This window comes from Equus caballus, chromosome 6, assembly GCF_041296265.1.
Source record: "Equus caballus isolate H_3958 breed thoroughbred chromosome 6, TB-T2T, whole genome shotgun sequence".
Classification (NCBI taxonomy): Eukaryota; Metazoa; Chordata; class Mammalia; order Perissodactyla; family Equidae; genus Equus; species Equus caballus.
In genome coordinates this window covers 79,659,759-79,686,972 of record NC_091689.1, presented here as the reverse complement: position 1 = coordinate 79,686,972, position 27,214 = coordinate 79,659,759, and the positions used below count along the sequence as shown (strand labels likewise).

At 37.6% G+C, this 27,214-nt stretch overlaps 1 protein-coding gene across 2 annotated transcripts in view; it reads left to right on the top strand.

The window, feature by feature from the left end:
• The window catches only part of CCNT1 (cyclin T1), a 28,953-nt gene extending 5,917 nt beyond the window's left edge, over window positions 1-23,036 (top strand). The window contains 7 exon segments of one of the 2 annotated variants that reach the window (NM_001081846.2): window positions 157-285; window positions 2,761-2,821; window positions 4,226-4,288; window positions 5,622-5,667; window positions 6,834-6,997; window positions 7,160-7,230; window positions 17,086-23,029. In NM_001081846.2, coding sequence (NP_001075315.2) covers window positions 157-285; window positions 2,761-2,821; window positions 4,226-4,288; window positions 5,622-5,667; window positions 6,834-6,997; window positions 7,160-7,230; window positions 17,086-18,492 — 1,941 coding nt within the window. In that variant the 3' untranslated portion in view covers window positions 18,493-23,029. 2 annotated transcript variants of the gene reach the window in all.
• The last annotated feature ends 4,178 nt before the right edge of the window (window positions 23,037-27,214 follow it).

Here is a 27,214-nt window from a genome sequence, read left to right as displayed (position 1 = left end):
TAGAAGAGGGGAGGACATTTTAAATAGAGGAAATAGCGTAAGCAAGGGGTGATGAAGTTGAAGTAAAGAAACTTGGTTTGAGGCTTGGTTCTTTTTTAGATCTACCTTGATCTAGGACTAAACAAATAATAAATGATTTGTTTTCTCTCCATCCAGTCTGTGGCTCCAGCGGCCTTATTTCTAGCAGCTAAAGTAGAGGAGCAGCCAAAAAAATTGGAACACGTCATCAAAGTAGCACATGCTTGCCTCCATCCACAGGAATCACTTCCTGATACCAGGAGTGAGGTAGGGGATTAATTACTCATATCACCTGTTCTTCTTAATTTATTTTGATCTTAGTTTAGTTTTGTAACTTTGATTTACTGAAGTCTGAATGGGGGCTGTTAAAGGAACCTTTTAGTGTTTGTTTTCCTTAGCAAAAACAGAAATTTTATGGCAAAAGTTAATTGTATTCATTGTGGTAAAATTGGAAAATGCAGAAAAACAACGAAGAAAATATGTCACCTAGGTATAATTTGTACCTCAGATATATGTCAATCGTTATTATTTTTAGCTTTTTTTCTATGAATAGCTATACATGTATATATTTTGTATCTGTTTTTTTTTTTACTTACTATATCCCAAATATTTTCCCATCTTATTGTCCAGTTTAAATGCTGAGATAGTATTTCATCATATACATATATGTGTTTTAACCATTCTCTGTTAAGAAGGTAATTTCTAGCTTTTCACCACTCTAATATCATTATGAAGAACATTCTTTGAGATAAATTTTTGTTAATGAGTATTTTTAAAAAATTAGTCCTGTCAATGGTGTTTTTTTTTAAACTTTTTAAGAAATTATAAGTTATATATGCTCATTATAAAAGTATCCAAACACTTAAGAATCATTTAAAGTAAAAGTTAAAGCTCATCTTTCCTCCTCCTCCTAGGAGGATACTGCTGATTACGGTTTTGGTATATATTCTTCCAGGCATTTGTCCTGTGCATGTACATACAGCTTTTTTGTTTTTCCCTTCCATCCTTTCTTGACTTTTTTTTTTTTAAGATTTTATTTTTTCCTTTTTCTCCCCAAAGCTCCCCCGGTACATAGTTGTATATTCTTTGTTGTGGGTCCTTCTAGTTGTGGCATGTGGGATGCTTCCTTAGCGTGGTTTGATGAGCATTGCCATGTCCGCACCCAGGATTCAAACCAACGAAACACTGGGCCGCCTGCAGCGGAGCGCGGGAACTTAACCACTTGGCCACGGGGCCAGCCCCTCTTGACTTCTTTTTAAAGGAGGGCAACTCTCTCTTGGCTTTAGAAGTCAATGATTGGGGAACGATGAGATATGAGAAATTGAGAAGTCTGCCATTTTTAAGTGCTTGGGAAAAAAAATTATGGGTTTCTGTTAATAGATTATTTAAGTCTCTTACAATCAATGCATGGGTTATCCTTTATCAAATAGATAAACGGAATTGTGTATTCTTGTGATCATATTGGAGAAGGTGGTTTTTTTTGCAGGGGGGTGGTTTTGATAATAGCCCCTAATTATGTGAGTTAAGTGTTTCGCGTGGCAGTGTCTTGACTTTCTTCATCTCCTCTTTGGGCTATACTAGTAGCTCTTGTTAAAAAGAAAAAAAGTTATTACTCTGGACTGTTATTTAGATCTGAGACTACTAAATGCCATTGGTCTATTGAATTGACTAAATAAAAGTTTTATTTTAATGAAATAAAAAATAATTGCCACTTTTTTTCCTTCTCTGAAGTATATTTACACAACTTCTCACCTGAGTTTCTATTCCTGGTGAGTCGATAAGGGGAAGATATTTTCTTCACTATATGGAAAGGAAAAATAGCATAGGTTAAGTCCTTATTGGACTTATTCAAGATCATAAAGTTAAGTGGAAAGTTAACTACAACGTAAGTCTCTTAATTCCTGGCTCAAGTCTCATTCTTCTACAGTTCTAGACCAGTGCTGTCCAATGGCAGTAAGAGGAGTCATGTGTAACTTAAAATTTTTATCTTTTCATTAAACTTCATTTAAAATAAAAAGTTAATTTTAATATTTTATATTATAATAATGTATTTTTTAACCCCAAGTATTGTCATTTCAGCATATAATTAATATTAAAACATTGTTAGTGAGATAGTTTACGTTATTATTATTTTAACTAAGTCTTCAAAATCCATTGTGTATTCTACATTCATAGCACATTTCACTTTAGACTAGCTACATTACAATTGCTCAATAGCCATGTGTGGATAGTGACTACAGTGTTGGCTGGTACAAATCTGAGAGATTTTTTTTGTTTGTTCCCTTTTCCTTTGAATTCTTCCATGAATTTTCAGAAATCTAGCATTACCCCAAAGGGGAAGGTTTAACAGGAATCAAATGTTTGAGATTGCCTACAGTACTCTAGGAAGGCTCTGCAAATGTATTTTGATGATGGTGAAAAAAGGTGTATTTTTAATTTTCTTGTGTCTACAGCACATGAACTTTAAAACCTAAAATGTCGGTCTGAAAATGAACAAACTCTCTGATGCTTTTTCTGTAGCTGTTTATGAATAAAGTGTTCTCAGTATACCACTTTGTTTTTCTTTTAAAAGGAGAATCTGTAGTGAATAGGGATAAAGATTAATTTCAGTTCCTACTCTACCTCATAACTCCACTCCTGTCTTTTGTGGCTTTGCTTTCCTTGGGAGAGGTTGTTTGAATTGCTTATACTTAATATATTGGGCTTTTTTGGGGAGTAATTTATGTGTCTTCTGACCTGCAGGCTTACCTGCAACAAGTTCAAGATCTGGTGATATTAGAAAGCATAATTCTGCAGACTTTAGGTAAGTTTATTTTCCTTTCAAACATTAAACAAACATGTATGTAATGCATATAATGATATGATTTTAAAATTTGCAAATTAGGAAACAAGAAGGAACCTCTTGGGAAGGTTTTTGCAAATTATAGAGGTTTTAGAGGTCAGAGTTTAACCTTGGCCTATACCATAGGAAGAGTGCAGGTACAGCTGACCTTTGAAATAGCAGTTAGCAGTTTGTTTTTTTTTAATTCTAGGATTCATGATTTGCTCTTTAAAGTTTTGCAGTTTTTAACTTTCTGATAAACAATAGTAGAAACTATCTAAAGGAGTTTTTTCTTTCATGGATTTTTATAGTCTGTTTGTTCACAACATTTAGATAACAGCATTTGCCTTTAAAAGTAATAATCAGTGTTCAGAACAGCAGAGAGGAGGTGAAGTTAAATCTATAGCGGTTGATGGGCAACCCTAATGATATTCTGTTATTATCTATTATTATTTTTATCAGAGAGACTGTCTTTAAAAGCTTAGCAAATATGTAAAATAAAGAGGTTTTTTTCTAGTTCCTTTGGACTGTCATTTTTCTCTTCTCTAGGTAGGGGAAGATTTCTTGAGTTGTGTGAGAAAGTTACTGGTATTTTATTGCGTATATATACACACAATGAGTTCTTCAAAATTTATCTCTGAAGTTAATTTCTGCTAATTAACTTTTTACTTTAAATATCTTCAAGGTAACCATACTTTAGGTGACAATGATGTTTTTCTGATGGAATAAATTTTTATTAATATTTTAATATGGAAAGCAGTAAGATCTAATTTGCAAGAATCAGTTATTTTAGAATGATTTGCATCATGTAAATTTTTCAGTAGAATTTCTTTACTTTTATCTAGCAAATTTTATTTACATATGCAAAAAGAGAAATTTACTCAAAAATTTTTACAGACACACTGACCTTCCTTAAGTAATTTTGGTAAAGACCATTGGAGTTGGATAAACTGATCAGTACCTATTGTGATTAAGATGATGAAAAGGAACAAAACCAAAGTAAGACAGGAATAGGTTTTAAATTGTTTTCTCAAGGTTAAGCTTCAGAAGATAGTCATCACTTAAGGGACTACTTCTTCAACCATATATTTATATTCTATTGTCCTTAAAAAGGTGTTTTGTGTTTGGAGGTTATTGGTTCCTTAGGGGTCTTGAAACTGTATTAGCTTTATTATCTTAGTGGTACCTTCTAGGTCAAAATATAAGCAGCTTTGGAGATAATGCATCTTAGAAAACAGCATATTGTATACTTTATGTGACTCTTAGCCTCTGAACAGCAGTTTTGGGACAGGAAAATGAGAGAGACCTTTAATGATGATTCAGATAAAAGAAGTATAAAGTATCTCGACTATCTTTAGCTTTTTAACTAGTTGTTTTTTTTTTCAGGCTTTGAGCTAACAATTGATCACCCACATACACATGTGGTAAAGTGCACTCAGCTTGTTAGAGGTAAGGAATCCCAGCTCGGGATAGTTGTCTTAAGTTGTTTACCATTTAGAGGCTAAGATTTGCTGTGGACAAATACATAATATAGCTGTTTTGGCCAAAAGTTAAATTGAAAGGCCTTTCTAGCTTAAATCAAAACGAGTGGTTCTGACTTGGGGTTTTTCTGTTAGGTTCTTATAATTAATGTTTTCAGGTGATCGCTAGTTAAAGAGAGTTACCTTCTTGAGAATGTTTGTCAAAGCTGGGGGTGTACTTGGAAAAGTTACCAAATCATGAGTATCTAACAGCACTTTTAAGCATGTCTTGGGAGTGGGTGATCTTAATTTGATTCTAGGGTTGATTGTCCCACACAGTCTTAAAGGCCTCCCAGAGGATCATCCAGAATTTATTTGAACTCATTTCCATGATTGACAATCCCTTCGCAAGACTTTCTTTTTATTCTAATTTAACTTTAGTAGCTATAATTGCATGCAATCTAGTTCCCCTTATTTAGTTTAAATAGTAGTATCAGGAATATCTACACATTGTCGCGCATTTACATGCCTTTTATAGTTTTGTGGACTAAACTGATAATTGGCCTTATTTTGTGTTTTGCTAATGTGTGTTTCGTCTGAAAATCCCCAGGGGTTTCCCCAAGTTCTTTATCTTTTGAAAGCATTAAAAAGTTTACATTGAGCAAGGCTAGGGTTAAACAGAGATGGATATATATGAATATTTAATCAAGATTAAAATTTTCTTTGTCACCCAGAGCAGTTTTCTTTTGGAAGGAGGAATGTGTTTTTTTATTGTAATATATTAAATAGTTTGTTATTTGGTGATTTGGAGATTAAATCACAGGCTACTCAATTTAAAATTTTTAATTTTCTTTTTTAACCAAAAATCTCTTTTCCCAAATAGATCAAGGTCTTCTAGATCTGATCTTGCCTCCAAATTAGCTCATCCCCTACTACAGTATTTCTCGGTGAACCATTGCATCAGAATCTCTAGATTACTTGTTAAAAATGCTTGCATCCTTCTCCATACATATTGAGTCATTCTAGGAAGGATGCCCAGGGATTGCACTTTAAACAAGTACCCGAGATACCTGGTGTGCAGAATAAAGCTTGAGTCCCTAGGTCCTGAAGCAGCATTAATTATTAATGTTATAATTAAAAATCGTTTATCTGTCTCCTTTGGTAGAATGTAAATGTCAGGTGGTCAGGGACCATATCTACTTTATTCACCACTATAGTTTCTACTTTGCAAACATTAAATGCTTACTAAATAATTGTTGAGAATGAATGGAACTAATAACATTTTCCTTACCCCCCTCCCCCCCCTTTTTTTTTTTTTTTAGCAAGCAAGGACTTAGCACAGACTTCTTACTTCATGGCAACCAACAGGTTTATATTTTAATACTTTTCCCTTCTATTTTTGGGCTAGGACTTTACTTGGGTTGGAATTGTCACTTTTTTGAGGGGTATATGGAAAGTTGTCAGGTCTGGCACTTAGTAAACTAGAACCCAAAGACCCAGGCATGGATCTTTGATACAATGTGTTATAGACAATTCTCTGGTAAATGTTGATTTTTCTGCAGTTTTCATGTTGTACCTTAAATTTCCATGGTGCTTTTTTAATTTGCTGAGTTAATGTAATTATTTAGTATTGATTGATAGCCTGCTTAATTCTGCATGTGTTACTTTGCTTTAAAATATCCAAGAGCATAGTTCTGAAAGTTGGGGTAAAATTGAGGTTCACTGACAGTGACTAAAAATCTAATTTGGAGGATTCCGCAATAATTGCGATATTTTAAAACACTCCTTTTTCTTCCCCCCACTCCCATATAAATGGGCATGTATATGTGTGAAGAGTTGTAATAATTTTTCTTTCTTCTTCCCCTTTTAAAGAAAAAAATCGTTAATCATAATTTGTATTACCAAATGACTTGCTCATTCTCATCTCCAGTCTGTTGATTCTTCATGGAAACCAAAGATATTCCTAATGACTGTCAGGACTAAGAAGTTCATTTTTATAGCCTGATAAGAAAAATTTTTTAAATAAAGCATCAATCAAGCATATTCACACTTGAGAGAGTTGATTGCATATTTGTCATTTTAAATAGACCAGACCTATGATTGGAAGAAATGAGATAATTTTTAGGAGATTTCCTTAAGTGTTTGATTTAGGGATTATATGTATCAAAAATCTTACAATTTTCTTTAAGTTCTGAACTTATTCTAAGGATAATTTATCCTTGTTTAAAAAACAAGTCTTTTATTTTTGTTTTTTGTTTTTTGTTTTTTGGTCCTTGGTCAGTGTGTGGATTGAATGATGTGTAGTCAGAAAATTTAGAGATGTTGTTACCGAGAAGATGGGTTAATGGAGTTAATGGAGCAGCACTCAATCCAGCATGTTGAGTACTGGATCAGAGCACTGGATATTTCTTGCCCTTCTTGCTCTCCAGTGTTTTTTTAAACTTTTTTTTTTTTAAAAAATAATGGAGAGTTTTAACTTGGGTTCAGAATTGAGAGCTCATGACACTCTCTTGTTTCCTTCCCTTTGATGTCAGCCTGCATTTGACCACATTTAGCCTGCAGTACACACCTCCTGTGGTGGCCTGTGTCTGCATTCATCTGGCTTGCAAGTGGTCCAACTGGGAGATCCCAGTCTCAACTGATGGGAAGCACTGGTGGGAGTATGTTGACGCCACTGTGACCTTGGAACTTTTAGATGGTAAGTTTTAGAGTAAGGGACCTTGAAAAGCACTTGCTCTTGATCTGTCACATATCTGGCCAAAGGTGACATGATTCAGATGAAAATAGTTAGTTGAGGTTATTCTTGTTTCATTACTTTTGCCTCTCTGAGTTTTTCTGAAATGTTCTATTTCATTTGTAGAACTGACACATGAATTTCTACAGATTCTGGAGAAAACCCCCAACAGGCTGAAACGAATTCGGAATTGGAGGGTAAGAATTATTGCTGTCAGCTTGTGGAACAGATGATTTTCTTCTTTGACTGCACCAGTGAATATACTAGAATTGGCTATGTACCCTAGGTTTGGAATTTCCCTTTTTGTAGTTATGCAATGATCATGACTGCAACGTCATAGCTTGGATACTGGCCCAGAAGTCAATGCCTGTAGTTGATAGCGTGATTGTTTTGTGTTTTGCAACTCTTGTGATACAATCATTTGGTCAGCAACATTGGTTGAGTATTTTCTCTGTGGAGACTGTTAAGGAAAACACTGTGGCTTCTTTGAGTCACAGTGTTGGCTTCTGGTAGAGGAAGGATACAGAGTTACAGGGTTAGAGCTGGTATCACAATTTTGTCTTTGACATTACCTGCTTTTTAAGTGGATTTTAGAATTTTCTTTTTATATAGAGTGCACTTTAAAGTTGTATTTCAAATGTTTTTCAAAGTATTACTTACGACTAATCGAATCATTCCTTTTTTTTTCAGTGTCAAATAGAAAGTTCGTTTAAAAATGTTCCCTGCGTTTTTCAGATATCCAGACTGATAAGCTTAATTTCATTCTCCTGAGTCGAGTGAGTTGCAGAAAATGAGTTTGCCTAGGGATCAAAGGAGACTTAGGAGCACATCAGCCATCTTTTACTTTCATATAAAACATTACCAAAATTTCTAGAATTTGCTTTTGGATAAAATTCTAGAATTTAGAATTTGCTGCAATCATAAGCAGTTATAAGGCACAGATGTTCATGAATGAATTTTAGATATGTACAACTTCATTTTTTTATTGCCTTCTAGCACTGGTATAGAGTGCTATGAATTTTTTTTTTTGTGATAGAATATTTAAGCAAATTTTTAAGTATATAATACTGCACATGATCTTAGCCAAAAGGCTGAGAAGGATAACGTATACAGTACTGTATTGTTAACTAGGTACTATGCTGTACAGTTGATCTCTAGGACTTACTCATCTTGTATAACTGAAACTTTGTGTCCTTTGACTAATAGTTCTCATTCTCCCCTCCTCCCCGCCAGACCCTGGCAACCACTGTTCTTCTCTCTACCTATACGAGTTTTAACTATTTTAGATTCTCCATATGAGTGAGATCATGCAATATTTGTCTTTCTGTGTCTGGCTTATTTCACTTAGCAAAAGGTCCTCTAGGTTCATCTGTGTTGTTGTAAATGTCAAGGTTTCCTTTTATTTTTTTATTGTAGTAAAATACAAATAACGTAAAATTTGCTATCTTAACCATTTTTAAGCATACAGTTCAGTGGTATTAAATATATTCATATTGTTCTACAATCATCTTTACCATCTATCCCCATACCTTTTTTCATCTTGTAAAACTGAAACTCTATAACCATTAAACAATAACTCTCCATTTCCCCTGACCCCAGTCCCTGGCAACCACTATTTTCTGTTTTTATGATTTCAGCTACTCTAAAGTACCTCATGTAAATGGAATCATACACAATTTGTCTTTTTGGGACTGGCTTATTTCAATTTGCATAGAGTCCTCAAGCTTCATAAATGTTGTAGCTTATTGTAGAATTTCATCCCTTTTAAAGTCTGAATAATATGCTGTTGTATGTATATGCCGCATTTGTCTATCCATTCTTCTTTTGATGGACACTTGGCTTGCTTCCACATTTTAGGTATTGAGAGTAACGCTACTATGAACATGGGTGTACAAATATCTCTTCAAAAGCCTGCTTTCAGTTCTTTTGGGTATGTACCCAGGAATGGAATTCCTGGATCATACAGTAGTTCTATTTTTAATTTGTTGAGGAACGACGACAGTGTTTTCCATAGTGGCTGTACTATTTTACATTCCTGCTGACAGTGTATAAAAGTTCAGTTTCTTCACATTCTCACCAGCACATGTTTTATTTTTTTGATAGTAACCATCGTAATAGGTATGAGGTGGTATCTCATTGTAGTTTTGATTTGCATTTTCTTAATGATTAATGATGTTAAGCAGCTTTTCATGTGCTGATTGGCCATTTCTTTATCTTGGGAGAAATGTCTATTCATTCAAGTCCCTTTGTCCATTTTTGAATTGGGTTGTTTGTTTTTTTGTTGAGTTTTAGGAGTTCTCCATGTATTCTGGTTATTAATCCCTTAGCAGATGTATGATTTACAAATATTTTCTTCCATTCTGTGGGTTGTCTTCTTACTCTTGGTTCTGCCTTTTGATGCACAGAATTTTTAAATTTCTGTGAAGTCTGAATTGTCCTTTTTTTGTTGTTGTTACCTATGCCTTTGGTATCATATCCAGGAAATCATTGCTAAATCCAGTCTCATGAAGCTTTTGTCTTATGTTTTATTCTGTGATTTTTATTTTTGTAGGTCTAACATTTAGGCCCTTTATCCATTTTGAGTTAATTTTCGTGTATGATGTTAGGTAAGGGTCCAACTTCATTCTTTTGCATGTGGATATCCAGTTTTCCCAGACCATTTGTTGAAGGCTATCCTTTTCCCATTGAATAGTCTTGACACCCTTGTCAAAAATCATTTGACCATATATGCAAGGGTTTATTTCTGGGGTCTCTATTCTATTCCGCTTATCTGTATGCTTGTCTTTATGCCAGTACCACACTCTGTTGATTACTGTAGCTTTATAGTAAGTTTTGAAATCAGGAAGTGTGAGTCCTCCAGTTTTGTTCCTTATTTTCAAGATTGTTTTGGCTATTCATCATCCCTTGAGATTCCTTAGGGTGAATTTTTCTGTTTCTTCAAAAAAAATGTCATTGAGATTTTGATAGGGATTCCATTGAATCTGTAGATTGCTTTGGGGTAGCACTCACATTTTAACAATATTAAATCTTCAAATCCAGAACATGGGATGAGTTTCCCTTTATGTCTTATTTAATTTCTTTCAGCAATGTTTTGCAGGTTTCATTGTACATGTCTTTCACCTCCTTGGTTAAGTTAATTGCTAAGTATTTTATTCTTTTTGTTACTTTTATAAATGGAAATGTTTTCATAATTTCCCTTTCAGATTGTTCATTGTGTATGGAAATGCAACTGAATTTTGTGTGTTGACCTTGTATCTTGCTTATGTTGCTGAATTCATTTATTAATGCTAATTTTTTTTGGTGGAATCTTTAGAGTTTTCTACATATAAGATCATATCTGCAAACAGATAGTTTTGCTTCTTCTTTTCCAATTTGGATGCCTTTTATTTCTTTTTTTGCCTAGTTGCTCTGATGAGAACTTCCAGTACTATATCATGAAAACGTCTAGTACTACGTTAAAGTCATGAAAGTGAGCCTTTTTGCCTTGTTCCTGATCTTAGAGAAAGCTTTCGGTTTTGCACCATTGAATCTGATGTTCACTGTGGGTGTTTCATATATGGCTTTTATTATGTTGAGGTAATTTCCTTAGATTCCTGGTTTGTTGAGTGTTTTTATCATGAAAGTGTGTTGAATTTTGTTGAACACTTTTTCTGCATCGGTTGAGATGATCATGTGGTTTTTTCCTTCATTCTGTTTAGTGGCGTATTATGTGGATTGATTTTTGTATGTTGAACCATCCTTGCATTCCTGGAATAAATCCCACTTAGTCATGTATATGATCCTTTTAATATGCCACTGAATTCAGTTTGCTAGTATTTTTTTTCTCGAGGATTTTTGCATCAATGGTCATAAGGGATATTGGTCTATAATTTTCTTTTCTTCCAGTGTCTTTGTCTGGCTTTGGTATCTGGGTAATGCTGGCCTCATAGAATGAATTGGGAGCTGTTCCCTCCCCTTCAAATTTTTGGGAAAGTTTGAAAAGGATTGGTATTACTTCTTTAAATGTTTGGTAGGATTAACTGGTGAAGGGCTTATCTTTCTTTGGAGATTTTTGATTATTGATTCAATCTTCTTACTAGTTATAAGTCTATTCAGATTTTGTATTTCTTCAAGATTTAGTCTTGGTAGGTTTTGTGTGTTTCTAGGAATTTCTCCATTTCATCTAGATTATCCAATTTGTTGGTGTACAATTGTTGATAGTACTCTTTTTTTTAAAAAGATTGGTGCCTGAGCTAACAACTGTTGCCAATCGTCTTTTTTTTTTTCCTGCTTTTTCTCCCCAAATCCCCCGAGTGCATAGTTGTATATTTTAGTTGTGGGTCCTTCTAGTTGTGACATATGGGACACCACCTCAGCATGGCCTGACGAGCAGTGCCATGTCCGCGCCCATTATCTGAACCAGCAAAACCCTGGCCTGCCAAAGCGGAGCACATGAACTTAGCCACGCGGCTGGCCCCAGTACTCTTCTTATAATCCTTATTTCTGCAGAATCTGTAACATTGTCTCCACTTTTATTTCTGATTTTAGTAGTTTGAGTCTCCTTTTTCCCTTAGTCCATCTAGCTAAAGGTTTGTCAATTTTGTTGATCTTCTCAAAGAACCAACTTTTTGTTTCATTGATTTTTCTCTATTTTTCTGTTTTGTTTTATCTCTTCTCTAATCTTTATTATAGCCTTCCTTCTGCTAGCTTTGGATTTAGATTTAGTTGGATCTTCTTTTTCTAGATCTATAAGTTGTAAAGTTACTGTAAGATCTTGTTTTTTTTTTAAAGATTGGCACTTGAGCTAACAACTGTTGCCAATCTTCTTGTTTTTTTCCCCCCTGCTTTTTCTCCCCAAATCCCCCCAGTACACAGCTACATATTTCAGTTGTGGGTCCTTCTAGTTGTGGTAGGTGGGATGCTGCCTCAGCATGGCCTAATGAGCGGTGCCATGTCTGTGCCCAGGACCCGAACTGGCGAAACCCTGAGCCACTGAAGTGGAGTTCGCGAACTTAACCACTTGGTCACGGGGCCGGCCCTTAAGATCTTGTTTTTTTATGTAAGCATTTATAGCTATAAATTTCTGCCTTAGCACCACTTTCACGTTGTCCCATAAATTTTGATGTGCTGTGTTTTCATTTTCATTCATCTGTAAGTATTTTTTGATTTCCCTTTTGGTTTCTTCTTTGATCCATTGGTTGTTTAAGAGTGTGTTGTTTAATTTCCCCAATTTTGTGAATTTTTCAATTTCCCTTGTGTTAATTAATTTCTAACTTTATCCTGCTGTGGTCAGAAAAGATGCTTTGTATGATATCTACCTTTTAAAATCTGTTGAGACTTAGTTTGTGGCCTAACATATGTTCTCTCCTGGAAAGTATCCCATGAGCTCTTGAGAAGAATGTGTATGCTACTGTTGTTTGGTAGTGTGTTCTGTATACGTCTGTTAGATCTAGTTGGTTTATTTTTTAAGCCCTCTATTTCCTTATCTTCTGTCTGCTTGTTCTATTTCTTATTGTGAATGGGGTATTGAAGTCTCCAACTGTTATTGTAAAACCGTCTGTTTCTCCCTTCAGTTTGTCGGGTTTTGCTTCGTATATTTTGATGATCTGTCATTAGGTGTGTAAATGTTTATAATTGTTATATCTTATTGCTGTATTGAGTCTTTTGTTAATGTATAATGTTCTTCTTTGTCTCTTGAAACCTTTTTTGATTTGAAGTTGATTTTGTCTGATATTAATGTAGCCACCTCTGCTCTTATTAGTTATTGTTTGCATGATATATCTTTTTCCTTCCTTTTGCTTTCAGCCTGTTTGGGTCTTTCAGTTGCTTGTAGACAGCATATAGTTGGATTGTGGGTTTATTTATTTATTTATTTTATTATTTATTTTTTTTAAGATTTTATTTTTTCCTTTTTCTCCCCAAAGCCCCCTGGTGTACATAGTTGTATGTTCTTCGTTCTGGGTCCTTCTAGTTGTGGCATGTGGGGCACTGCCTCAGCGTGGTTTGATGAGCAGTGCCATGTCCGCGCCCGGGATTCGAACCAACAAAACACTGGGCCGCCTGCAGCGGAGCGCGCGAACTTAACCACTCGGCTGCGGGGCCAGCCCCTGGATCGTGTTTTTTTAATACATTCTACCAATCTCTTTTCTTTGAGTCTTTTTATTAAGAGCGTAATCCATTTACACCTGAAGTAATTACAGATAAGGAAGGATTTACTTCTGTCATCGTGCTATTTGCTTTATATATGCTTTATAGCTTTTTGTCCTGTTTCCTGCATTACTGTCTTCTTTTTTATTAATCTTTTGTGGTGAAAATTTTAAATTCCTTTCACATTTTCCTCTTTTGTATATTCTACAGCTGTTTTCTTTGTGGTTACCATGGGAATTACATTTAATATCCTAAAGTTACATTACTCTAACTTGAATTTATAACAGTTTAACTTTTATAACATACAAAACTCGTCTCCTTTACAGATGCATCCTCACCCCTTTTGGTTGTTGATGTCACCAAATTATATCTTTATACATTATGTGTCCCAAAACATAAACTAGTAATTCTTTTAAATGTGTTAGGCTCTTAAACTTTATAGAAAATAAGATTTGGAGTTATAAATCAAAGTTACAGTAATACTAGGTTTTACATTAATAAATATTTTTCCTTAAAATGTGTTAATCTCTTAAGTCATGTAGAAAACAAAAAGCACGGTTACAAATCATTGTTACAGTAATACTAGCCTTTGTAATTGCCCATGTATTTACCTTTATTGAGATGTGTATTTCTCCATATAGCTTCAAGTTACTGTCTAGTCTCCTTTCGTTTCACCTTGGAGGGCTCCCTTGAGCATATCTTATATGACTGGTCCAGTGGTCATGAACTCCCTCAGCTTTTATTTGTCTGGAAATGTCTTAATTTCTCCTTTATTTTGTTGAAGGACATTTTTGCTGGCTATGGGATTCTTAGTTGACATCTTTTTCTTTTAGCACTTGGAATGTATCGGCTCAGTGTCTTCTGACCTCCAAAGTTTCTGATGAGAAATCTCATCATCCTATTTTGAGGAAGATTAGCCCTGAGCTAACTGCTACCAGTCCTCTTCTTTATGCTGAGGAAGACTGGCCCTGAGCCAACATCCATGCTTATCTTCCTCTACTTTATACGTGGGACGCCTATCACAGTATGGCTTGCCAAGTGGTGCCATGTCCTCAACCAGGATCCAAACTGGCAAACCCCTGGCCACCAAAGTGGAATGTCCGCACTTAGCCTCTGCGCCACTGGGCTGGCCCCTCATGATCTTTTTGTTGTTGTTGACGAAGATTCGCTCTGAGCTAACATCTGTGTCAGTCTTTCTCTGTTTTTTTAGTGTGTGGGCTGCCAGCACAGCATGGCTGCTACAATGGTGTAGGTCCGTGCCTGGGAACTGAACTCGGGTCACTGAAGTGGAGCATGCTGAACTTAATCACTAGGTCACTGGGGCTGACTCTCATGATCTTATTGAGGATCTCTTGTATGTGTTGGTTCAGTTCTTTGTTGCTGCTTTCAAGATTCTGCTTTTGGCTTTTTTTTTTCTTTCAAGGAAGATTAGCCCTGAGCTAACTACTGCCAATCCTCCTCTTTTTTTTTTTTTTGCTGAGGAAGACTGGCCCTGAGTTAACATCCATGCCCATCTTCCTCTACTTTATACATGGCACACCTACCACAGCATGGCTTTTGCCAAGTGGTGTCATGTCCGCACCTGGGATCCTAACCGGCGAACCCCGGGCCGCAAAGAAGTGGAACGTGCGCACTTAACCACTGCGCCACCAGGCTGGCCCTGTTTTTGGCTTTTGAAAGTGTCATTATAGGCAGTCTCTGACTTAACAATGGTTCAGCTTACAATTTTTCAACTTTGCAGTGATGTGAAAGAATATGCATTCAGTAGAAACTATACTTCAAATTTTGAGTTTTTTTTTTCCCTGGGCTAATGATAGGTGGTATGATACTTTCTCATGGTGCTGGGCAGCAGCAGCAAGCTGCAGCTCCCAATCAGCCACACGATCACAAGTGAAAACAACTCATACACTTAGAACTATTCTGTACCCATATGATCATTTTGTTTTTCACTTTCAGTGCAGTATTCAATAAATTACATGAGATATTCAACACTTTATTATAAAAATAGACTCTGTGTTAATGATTTTGCCCAACCATAGGCTAGTGTAAATGTTTTGAGCATGTTGAAGGTACGGTAGCTAAGCTATTATGTTTGGTAGGTTAGGTGTGTTAGAGGCATTTTTGACTTAAGATATTTTCAATTTAGGATGGGTTTATTGGGACGTAACCCCATGGTAAGTCAAGGAAGATCTGTAGTATGTCTTGGTGTGAATCTCTTTTGCGTTCATCTTGTTTTTGAGTTTGTTGAGGTTCTTAGATGTTTATGTTCATGTCTTTCATCAAATTTGGGAAGTTTTCAGCTGCTATTTCTTCAAATATTCTCTTTGTTCTTTTCTCACTCTTTTCTCCTTCTAGAGCTCCCACAATGCATATGGTGGTTCTCTTGATGATATCCCATAGGTCTCTTAACCTCTGTTCACTTGCTTCAATCTCTTTTCTTTCTCTTCTTCAGACTCAATAATTTCCATTGTCCAATCATCACGTTTGCTGATTCTTTCTTCTGCCTGCTCAGATCTGCCTTTGAATCCCTCTAGTGCATTTTTCATTTCAGTTATTGTACTTTTCAGCTCCAGGGTTTCTTTTTAGATTTTCTGTCTTCTTACTGATGTTTCCATTTTGTTCACACATTGTTTTCTTGACTTTCCCCACATCTTCCTTTAATTCTTTGAGTATCTTTAAGGGACTTAAAGTCTTTGTCTTGTAGATCTGCCATCAGAGGTTTTTCAGGGACAGTTTCTGTTGATTTATTTTTTCCTTTGAATGGGCCATACTTTCCTGTTTCTTTATATGCCTCGTGTTTCTTTTGGTGAACACCGGACATTTGAATCTAATAACACGGTAATTCTGGAAATCAGATTCTCTCCCTCCCCCAGGGTTTGCTGTTTTATGTTATTGTTTTTGTTTATTTTGTAGGGGCAGGGGGGTTGATTTTTTAGGGTGTCCGTGCTGAAGATCAGCCTGAGGTGTAAACTTAAGGTCTTCTCTGGTCTTTTCTGAGCCTTTCCCTGGACATGTGTGGTCTTTTTCTAATTTTCCCTGTGTATGCATTTGTTTTTGAATGTCCTACTCTTTAATGTCTGGCACCCAAAAGGGGAAAAAGCAAAAGATGAAGGAGGGGAGGAAGAGTGTTGGCCTTTTCAATCCCCTGGAAGTCACTTCAGCCAGATGGGGAGGGGCTTGCAACAGTGGAGGAAGGTGCAAGAACAATGGCTGCCTCCCTCTTTGTACCTTTGTGATCAGAAGCAGCAGCAATCAGCGATCAGAGCACAGATCCCCAATATATGGAGGAGAGAGTCCTTTTTGCCCACTCTGGCTCTCACAAGCTGTGTGCAAGCTGCTCCAGGAATAGATGCCTAGCTGCCTGCTACATGGCTAGGGGTGGGGGCTTAGTCATTGCTACTGTTTTGAGAGCTGAAATTGATGGAAATTAACCCGGATTTACTGTCTGCGGTTTACCCTGGAAGTTGCAAGCCTTCAAAAGACTCCAGAATTTCAAAATAGTTGCTTCAGACAGATTCTGCCAATGTAATTGTCTGGGTGGGGAGATAGATTTCCTGGTGCTTCCTACTCCGCCATCTTCCCAGAATCCTTCTGCTCATTTTTTAAGGCTAAATAATATTTCATTTTCTTTATCCATTCATTCATTGATGGACTCTTGGGTTGCTTTCATATCTTGAGTATTGTGAATAATACTGCAATGAATGCAGACATCTCTTTCACATCCTGTTTGTGTGACTCTTAATTGAAGCTTTTAAAAATCTTATGTCTCGTATTGGCAATAATTACTGATCTCATGTTGGAGTAGCCTTCTGCTTATGGGCTATCCAGAATTCCCAATGTACAGGAAGCACAGTCTACTCATTTCAGTGTTTTTTTCCACTTGATAAATTACCTGAAGTGAAGAGATGTCATTTGCTTCATTCTAGGCATGCCAGGCTGCCAAGAAAACAAAAGCAGATGACCGAGGAACAGATGAAAACACTTCAGAGCAGACAATCCTCAATATGATTTCCCAGAGCTCCTCCGACACAACTATTGCAGGTTTAATGAGCATGTCAACTTCTTCTACCACAAGTACAGTGCCTTCCCTTCCAACCACTGAAGAGTCATCCAGCAACTTGAGCGGTGTGGAGATGTTGCAGGGCGAGCGTTGGCTGTCCTCCCAACCTCCTTTTAAACTAGAACCTGCTCAGGGCCATCGGACTAGTGAGAATCTAGCACTTATAGGAGTTGATCATTCCTTGCAACAGGATGGTTCGAATGCATTTATTTCCCAGAAGCAGAATAGTAGTAAGAGTGTGCCATCAGCTAAAGTGTCACTGAAAGAATACCGTGCAAAGCATGCAGAAGAGTTGGCTGCCCAGAAGAGGCAACTGGAGAACATGGAGGCCAACGTAAAGTCACAGTATGCATATGCTGCCCAGAATCTCCTATCTCACCATGATAGCCATTCTTCAGTTATTCTGAAAATGCCCATAGAGGGTTCAGAAAACCCCGAGCGGCCTTTTCTGGAAAAGCCTGACAAAACAGCTCTCAAAATGAGAATCCCAGTTGCAAGTGGAGATAAAGCTGCCTCTTCAAAACCAGAGGAGATAAAAATGCGCATTAAAGTCCATGCTGCACCTGACAAGCACAATTCTATAGATGACAGTGTCACAAAGAGCCGAGAGCACAAAGAGAAGCACAAGACTCACCCATCTAATCATCATCATCATCATAATCACCACTCACACAAGCACTCTCACTCACAGCTTCCAGCTGGTACTGGGAACAAACGGCCAGGTGATCCAAAACATAGCAGTCAGACAAGCACCTTAGCACACAAAACCTATAGCTTGTCTAGTTCTTTCTCCTCTTCCAGTTCTAGTCGTAAAAGGGGCCCCCCTGAAGAGACTGGAGGGGCACTTTTTGATCATCCAGCGAAGATTGCCAAGAGTACTAAATCCTCTTCCATAAATTTCTTCCCTCCTCTTCCTACAATGGCCCAGTTGCCTGGGCATAGCTCAGACACAAGTGGCCTTCCTTTTTCACAGCCCAGCTGTAAAACTCGAGTTCCTCATATGAAACTGGATAAAGGCCCCACGGGGGCCAATGGTCACAACACAACCCAGACGATAGACTATCAAGATACTGTGAATATGCTTCACTCCCTTCTCCATGCCCAGGGTGTTCAGCCCACTCAGCCCCCTGCATTGGAATTTGTTCATTCTTACGGTGAATATCTGAATCCACGGGCTGGTGGAATGCCATCCAGATCTGGCAATACAGACAAACCCAGGCTACCACCTCTACCATCAGAACCTCCTCCGCCACTTCCACCCCTTCCTAAGTAGAAAAGAAAAAGAAGAGGAGAAAAAAACTTCTTTAAAAACACATGCTTTCTCTCTTTTTTTAACTACTGATTCTGGACTAAGAAAATTACTTCCCTTATGAAATATGTCACCCTTCTTGGACTAGGGAATAAAATAATATCGAGACATAGGTGGAAGGGTGGTAGAGGGCCTTCGTCACTATATCTGCTGCCTCAGAAATTTAACTATTTTATTATAGTTTTTACTGGTATTAGAGAGGTGAGAATGTGTTGAAGCTGTGAAGGCTTAAGAATACTTTCTCTATTCTTGGCCTTTCCACCTCCTAATTAGGTTGATTAGAGTTGATATCTTCCCTCTTCTTGCCAGGACTGAAATCTGGAGGGTTTGTTTTATCAAACAGTTGTGGATCATTTTGGTGTTTAATATATCAGAAGAGAGGAAGTATTTAAACGTCAAAATCTTTTAAGAGACTTTTAAAAAATAATTTAAAGAAAGTAAGTTATCTGTTTAGTTTTTTTATATAAATGGGGAGGGGATAGGGATTTTGCTGTGTTTATGAGATACATAGCAATGAGTCCTGGGGGGTGGGATTGGAGGGTAGGGGGGAGTGTAGGGGGAATGGGAGGATATGGTTTTGGCCATGAGTTCTCAGATAGGCTCCGGCCACTTGAAGTGTTGAGACCTTTAAGTGTGTATGTAAGTGTGGGTATGTGTGTTTTTAAGTGTGTGTGTTTAAAAATCATGTTTTACCTTTCCCTCCTTGTCCCTCACCATTTTCACTTCCCAACAGTCTCCTGGAGAGAGCACGGTGTGGCCTTTAGAACATGAAGGAAGATACATGTAGGACATGGTGTTTTCCCCTTTCTTTATGTTGTAATTGAGTGGTAGCCTTCTGAATTCTGGTTTGGGCAGGTGCAGCCAATGGCCTGACTCTGGGCTCCATTATAAAAACTTCCTTTTTACCCTTTTTTTCCTTTTGATGCAGAACAAAGATGTGGTTGAGGAAGAAGGGTTGGAGAGCATGGCCGGCTTCTGCCCTGCAGGATTGGGCGTGTGTTTTTTCAAGTTGGGCTTTGGGAAAGTGTTCAAGTGATAGCAGCCTCAGGGTCTCTGAAGAGAGGGGGGATGTGCTACATATCCTGCCTATGAAAGACCAGACCATATGTGAGAGTAGTTCTGGGAGAAGCCATGGAGCCAGAGATTGTGATTGGGAATTTTTAGGACAATGTATTTTAAATTACATTATGAATGTAAAACTTGCTTTTATCTGTATGTCTGAAGGGAAACAGCTGCATCCTCAGTTTTTGCAGCCTATATGACTTCAGAGATTGGAGCTTGTGAATTTAACAGTACTGGTGCCATGAAGGTAAGCAAGCCTAGCGCACAGATACTGTTAGGTTTACATTGTCCATCTTTGGTGGCTTTAGCTTCTAGGCAGAGGTTCTTCAGGAGTTTTCTAAGAATCCTTTAGAAAGAATTCTAAGCCAAGTTGTCTCACTGAAAATGCCATTATCTACAGATCATTTGATGTGATATTCATTGGTCTTCATGGCATTTTTTGCTATGGAAAAGGATGATGCAATTTGAATATGTCTTTTTTTAGTGCAGCTTCTTTCACACTAAGTATTCTTTGTGGAGAAATTGAATTTTTTTCATTGGAAGTCATAGGGAGATAGGAGTTGTACATCTGCTACCGCTTGCCAGGAATAGGTTGGGGAGAAAACTGAGGCAGTTGGAATTGGTGATGCACTGGCCTAAAATAGGAAAGAATTTGTACAGTAAACCTTAACTGAAGGTAAATTAGCGTCCTGCATCTCTGTGTATTTGAACTCTCTAGAGTGCCTGCCATTGCTGTGTAAGATGAGCTCTCTGCTGACCTATAAACCAGTAATGCTTTTGACTTGGAATGTCGCGTCACTTTTATAGACGACATTTTCCTCTTTCTCTTTGAAATTTTCTGTGTTGTGCTAGGTAATTGGTAGATGTGTGGTGTGTTTACTAAACTTAGGTTTTGTATTTATTTAGATTTTGTTTGGTGAAGTCTGCTTTCCTTCCTGACTTTCCCAAAAGGTTATTTAGTTTGCATCTGTATCTTTGTGGAATTGATGATCACTGATTTGATTATGAAAATATCTTTCCCAGCTTTCAGTTTTTCTCATCAAATGTCACATATTTTCTAATCACATGTACTCCCTCACCACAGAGGCATATGTAGTCACTTAGCCTTATAGCAGTTCTCCGTGGCGGTCTGAGTTAGTTCCTTAGAACTTTGTGAGGAGTGAACTAGAAAAAAGTGCTTACTAGAGCTTAGAACCTAAGAGCTGCTTTATGCTGCATAGTCTGGCCTTTGCATTAGTAGGTCATTGCTGATATAGGTCAATTTAGAGATTTTCCTTTGTTAATGCCTCCTGATACTGTTTTAAGATACCTACAGTGTCTGCTTTTAGATCTATGCATATGTCATGAACCTCCTTATGGGCTCTCCATGAAGCTGCTGCATTGTCTTTGGGTTAGCAGATGTGTTTGTCAACTTGCATGCATATTGTCCAAATTCCATAAACTTGGGCTTTGAAGGGTTGTGTGGTTTCTAAACTCTGTGTCTTCTTTACTCTCACACATTCAAAGGGTGAAAGTGGGATATATATATCCAAAGTTAGTCTAGCAAATGTGGCTTTTCCCCCCTCATTTTAACCTAGGCTATCAAGGATAAGTGGTGTTAAGCAGGACTGGAGCCTCAAGTTCTGTAAATCTCATTCCTAAAAGTTTGCTTGAATCTTATGTTGGCACAAATACCTGTGGATTGTCCTTAGGGCTTTTAATCAGATACCTGTGTTGCCATTAACAACTCTAGTGAAGCATTAATCTAAAGCTAAATCGGTCTTTCGAAGTGTCAGTTATGCTTTTTGGGTTTAGAAAATATGTAGGAATTTGTCTAGTCTTCTCACTCATGAATCAGTGTGTTGCCATATCTGAGACCCTAGCTTCCTCTTTTTTTAAAAATGATTTTAGTGTTTTGATTTAATGTATCCTTGTTCATAATTCTGTATTATTGGCTTCACCAGTGTTGATAGAAAAATTTTAAATCTCTAGTTGAAAACAGCAATGGATTAGGATATAGAAATAAAATCATGGTAATATCAGTCCTGGATTTCCTTAAGCCTCTGCTACCTGATTCCCCATACACAGCCCTCCTACCTTGCTTCTGGACGAAGGCAATTAGAGGGGTCTTATCCCAGTATGGTTGGATTTTAACATGTCTGTGTTTCCCACAGAAACATGAACTGTGGGAACTTGGGAACTGATTAATTTTTTAAAAGGATTATTATTTTATTGAAGAGTTATTTTGATACTAATGCTAGGAAAGGGGAGATTCTAGATCATTTTGAAGTTGGAATACAAATATTATTCTCTTGGGTTTGGGAGAATTAAAGCAGTCTATGCAACCCTTCACATGGTGAGATACAAGCCCTCCACGGTCCCACTAAGCTTTCAGTGACTTTGATACTTCCCCAAATTTCTCGTGTTGCTGCTTATTAACACCCAGCTTTTAACTGAGTGTTTGCTCCTGATGGTTTAAGAAACGTTTGTGTTGTATCACACTGTCAGTTTTATTTTGTCTTTTTAACCCTCTGGGGATGTGAGTTTGAAACAAGCATGGTACTGTAATCCTACCTGATAAAGTGGTCTGGAGTGAGAATTATTTTTTAAGTGGGAGACTCTTCCATTTTAATGTCCCTAAAGTTTTTAATATGAACTTGGCATTGGGAAAGGAAGGGAAAGAAAAAGAATGTTTACTAAAAAGCGGTGTCTACTCTTCCCCTTTATGAGTGTGTATTCATGGTTGAATGAAAAGAGAAAGACTCTGGGGTTTTCTGTTGTCATGTTAAGTGTGGAGAGGGATGCTTGACAGCATGCTAATTGAAGCCAGAGCAAGTATGTCTCCATCTGGTTATCAGGAACTCTTCAGTTGAAAGCTGAGGACCTAAGTGATTAGTGGTTGGTTGATCACATTGGAGTTGGTTACAGTATGGAAGTGCTGGCTGGGTTAAGCACCCAAAGAAGTGAATGCAGCAGCCTAGCTAGTGTTAACCTAGGTTTCTAGATTTGAAACTGACCTTTCTCCCACGTCCTCCACACACCTAAAACAGTCCGTTTTCTTATCAGACCAAAGAGCAAAGAAGGAAAAAAAAAAAAAAAGCAAAACACTTTACCAATCTATGTCACTCAGGTACAATTTTGTGGTGGTATTTTTGTCTGTTTTCTTTGTATTGCTCTTGAGTCCTTTCTCAGCATAGTATTCTGCTGTTGCCTCTGTCTTCCTTGGGGCACCACAATTCTGGATGCTACCCCTGGGATGTCTACTGCTGTTATGTGAATGATAGGATGTAAGTGACCATTACAGTAAGGGCTCTTTGTAAAAAATTCAAAAAAATTTTTAAAAAATTTAAGAAAGGATGTTGTATAAATTTTATAGTCTGGCTATCAGTTTGATATCTTGCTGTCAAGTATGTTTCTCAATCTGTATTTATCCATCCCATCAATAAATGTTAATGATAAAACACTCATCTGATTGTTGTTTATGTGTACTGAGTCTTCAAATTAGTCTTTAACTGTCATTTTATTGATAGGATTACAGTTTTGTTTTAGTTTTGTTTGTATGTTCTTTCTTACTGACAAGATCCTGTGGGAATTGAGTCCATTGGAAAGATCTAAGATTTGGTCATCACTGTCGACCTAATAGTATAAAGTATGTAGTCAGAGGGAAAAAACCTTCATTCCTTATTGTTGCATGGATACCTCAAGAGTAACTGGTACACAAAACATATATAGCTCTAAGAGATGATAGTGACATGTACTGCTTATCTAGCAAGCGCTATCAACATGATTCATAATTGTATGCTTGGTTCTTTGAGAAATCTGATTTCAGATTATTTTCAAAGACAGTGCATTTGGAAGAAAAAAAATTTGGGTTAGCAGATGTGTCTGTCAGCATGCATATTGTCCAAATTCCATAAACTTAGATTTCAAGGCCATTACAATGCATTTCGAAGAAAAAATTAATAGCATTCTTGGTAGTGCCTGGAAAAATTGATTGTGAATACTCACCCTTTTCCTGGGACATAAAGAGACACACACAGGGTAATCCTATAAATTACACATTTAAAGGGAAAGAATTTTTATGTTAAAATACTCCAAAATTATAACACAAAGCATTAGCCATAGTTTAAAAGCTCTTAAAGGAAAAAAAAGTTTAACAGAATGATATACACTTCTGAAAAAAAAAATCACTTGATTTCTGTTCATTCCTTCTCCCATTTTCTTAACTAAGATGACTTAAGATTTTTGCTGTACCTCTCTTGAAACTTGTGGAAGTTGCTGACATTTTAGGAATTCTGGTCTGGTTTGAATGGAAGAATAGAGAAGCAGTAAATGAATGTTGGAATGGATGATATTACAAAATCATAAATTTGGTGATTTGCCTTTGTTAAGAGAGTTAATATCAACTGTATCATCCTTGGGGATAGTTGAGGTATAAATCATTATAAAGGTTATGTACAACTGGATCTCCAGTTACAGGGTTTGTTAAACTAATTGACACAGAGCTGGGCTTCATTTTATGATCAGTGCTTAAATCATCCTGGTTTCCCTGACTTTTGAGAGCTAAATAAGAGTGGCTTGCTCTCTATCATTCAACGTTCTGTAGACAGTTTGAAGCCCCTTCTGTGACTTCTGTGGGATTCCCTTAGAGGCTTGTATTTTCTGTACTCTCTAGCTCTGGGGCCTACTTCTGAATTGATTGGGTTTATGGATTGTCACACGTCCTACTTTTTTTGCACTGTGGAATCTCAACCTCTCTTCTTCATTTCACGTAATACTCAAAACCAACAGATAACCAAAAAACCACAGTGATGAAAACAAGTTAAAATTGAATACTAGAAGCACCTTTTCCTAAAAGTTTCAGGCATTTCACTGTCTTTCATTTATTCCTTCATTAAAAAATAGTACCTACCAAGCACTATGTACTGTTTACTGATGGGAATATGGCAGTAAACAAAAGAAGCATTCTGCCCTCGTAGAACTTACATTCTAGTTATAGGGAGACAAGTAAAATATAGTATGTTAGATAAAAGTAATTTGGAGAAGATAAAGCAGGGAAGGAGGGATAGGGATTGTGTGTGTGTGTATGTGTGTAGGTAAATAGGGTTGAAACTGGAAATAAGATGGCTAGGGAGAGAGGCCTCATGAAATTACAGTTCAGCAAGGACCTGAAAGAGGTGAGAGAGCAAGCCAGGGGAAGAGCTGGGGTAAGATCATTCCAGGATCATTCCAAGAAAACAAGTGTAAAGGTTCTGAGGTAAGAACATGCTAGCACGTTTGAGAAATAGCAAGACCAGTGTAGCTAGTATGGAAATAAGGGGAGGGGAGAGTAGTAGCATATGAGGTCAGGCAATAGAAGGCTAGAAACTGTAGGGCCTTGTCTTTTATGAAGACAGTCAAGTGGGGTACCATTGAAAAGTTTTGAGCAGAGAAGTGACATGATCTAGCTTAGATTTTAAAATGTTCATTTGGGCTGCTTTGTTGAAAGTAGATTGTAGGAGTCACAGTAAGGAGCCTCTCACAATAATTAAGGTAAGAGATGAGAGTGGTTTGGACCAGGTTGGAAGTGCTGAAGATAATAAGTTACATAACTTGACACTGGAGCCAGTGGGATCTGCTATAAGGTTGGAAGAGAAAGAAGTCAAGGATGACTCAGTGTTTGGCCTGACCAACTGGAAGGATGGAGTTGTCATATACTGAGATGAGGATGACTCCAGAAAGAGCAGGAGTTTGGCGTTGATTTCTGTCTCTCTCTCACACACACACTTTTCTCTAGGATTAGCCTCCAAAACTCCAAATTCTCAAAAATTCCCTTTCCTTCAAGAATCTGTATTTCCCAACCTCTATTTACAAACAGCCTCAGGTCCACTTTAACCTATTCAACAGCTAGCTAAGTGTTCAGTGGATTAAAAACAGCTATTCACTCTGTTAAACGGCACAAAGAATTTGCCAATATCTTGACCCTTTAATAATCTGTCCCCTCCCCCACCTAGAAGGAAGTGGTTCTAAATAGCATTTTTTATGTCTGTTTTGGGCTTACCAGGAGGGTTTTTTTTCCAACTAAGACTTTCAGTAAACCCTGTAATTAAACAAAGTCTTTGTTGCATCCCTATCTAGTCCCTAATGCCTCTTTACATTGTTCCCTAGTTTTAATATTCCTTTTTTTTTTTTTTGAGGAAGATTAGCCCTGAGCTAACATCTGCTGCCAATCCTCTTCTTTTTTTGCTGAGGAAGACTGGCCCTGAGCTAACATCCGTGCCCATCTTCCTCTATTTTATGTGGGACGCCTGCCACAGCTTGGCTTGGCAAGCGGTGCCGTGTCCACACCCGGGGTTCCGAAACAGTGAACCCCAGGCCGCTGAAGCGGAACGTGCGCACTTAACCACTGTACCACCGGGCCGGCCCCATAATAGTCCTTTTTTGATAGTACCACATTTGGTTGCAGATTCTGATTCCCAGATTTTCTGTAATGTGACTCCCTCTGGCTAGTTTTGAGTTATAGGCTGTTGATATACAAATGTCTTCTGCGTACTCCTCCTGAGGGTTGGAGTGTTTGCTTGTGTATATAAGTCAAAGTTACTATTAATATTATGTTTGTGTTGCATCCACAACCCCACACTGCTCTAGAATGTTTACTCCAAAAGAGAAGGGTTATTTTTCTTGTTCTCTCTGTATCCCCAGTGCCCGGCACTTATGTGCTCAATAAATATTTGTTGAGTGAATGAATTTCAGGAAAGGGCCTTCTAGAGCTGCCCTGATCTCTGGGAACAGCATCTCTTCTGCCAGCCCTCCGCCATTTTTGTTTTGTCCCTACTGTTCTTGAGTGTGTAGATTCTCTATGCGCACCTCGGCTGTGAATCATGCTCACCTGCTCATTGTTAGTGGAGAAACATCTTACTTAAATGAAACTGACAGCAGATAAGGGAGCTTGGGAAGCTTGGGATGCAAAAAAGATCCAGAATGGTTATGGGGAGAGTACTGGTTCATTTCTTTAAGAGGAGTGGTGGCGATGAAAGAAGAGAGATGCTTTTAACTAAAAATCCTTAAAGGATGATAAAATTGGGATTGTGTCTGCTATTTCTATATACCTGCGTTATTTAGCAGGGAATTATAGATAATTTTAGAGAATCAGGGCCTAAACCAGAACGCAAGTTTCCTTATTCTCAATCCAATGCTCTTTACTATGAGAGGTAATAAGTGATAAAGAATTAGGGCTGGGTTCAAATTAGCCTCCCTCCCCCATTTACTAGATATGGGCCCATTCTTTTCCTTGGTTATCTTATCTGTAAAATGGAGATAATAGCCTTCTACCTCTTAGGGTTGCTCTGAAAATTAACTGTTTATGTATGTAATTTCCCAGACTCATTAAACACTCAAAAAATGTTTCAGTAAATGAACTCACGAAAGAAAACTAAAGCCTTTCCGTGTATAAACAGTAAGAGTCAAATGCACAGTGACCCTCTGGCCTCTATATGTCTGATTTTCTACCCGCTGTGTAGGGGTGGTGGGGTAACTGCAGCCTGGGACCACAGAGCGGCCAAAAGTGCCCTGAACGGCAGCCGCGCTGCAAGGTGCAAACAGTCGCATCCGGCGAGCGGCTCTCGCAGCCCGCGCTCCCTTCGGGTCACCCTCCTCGGGGCGGAGT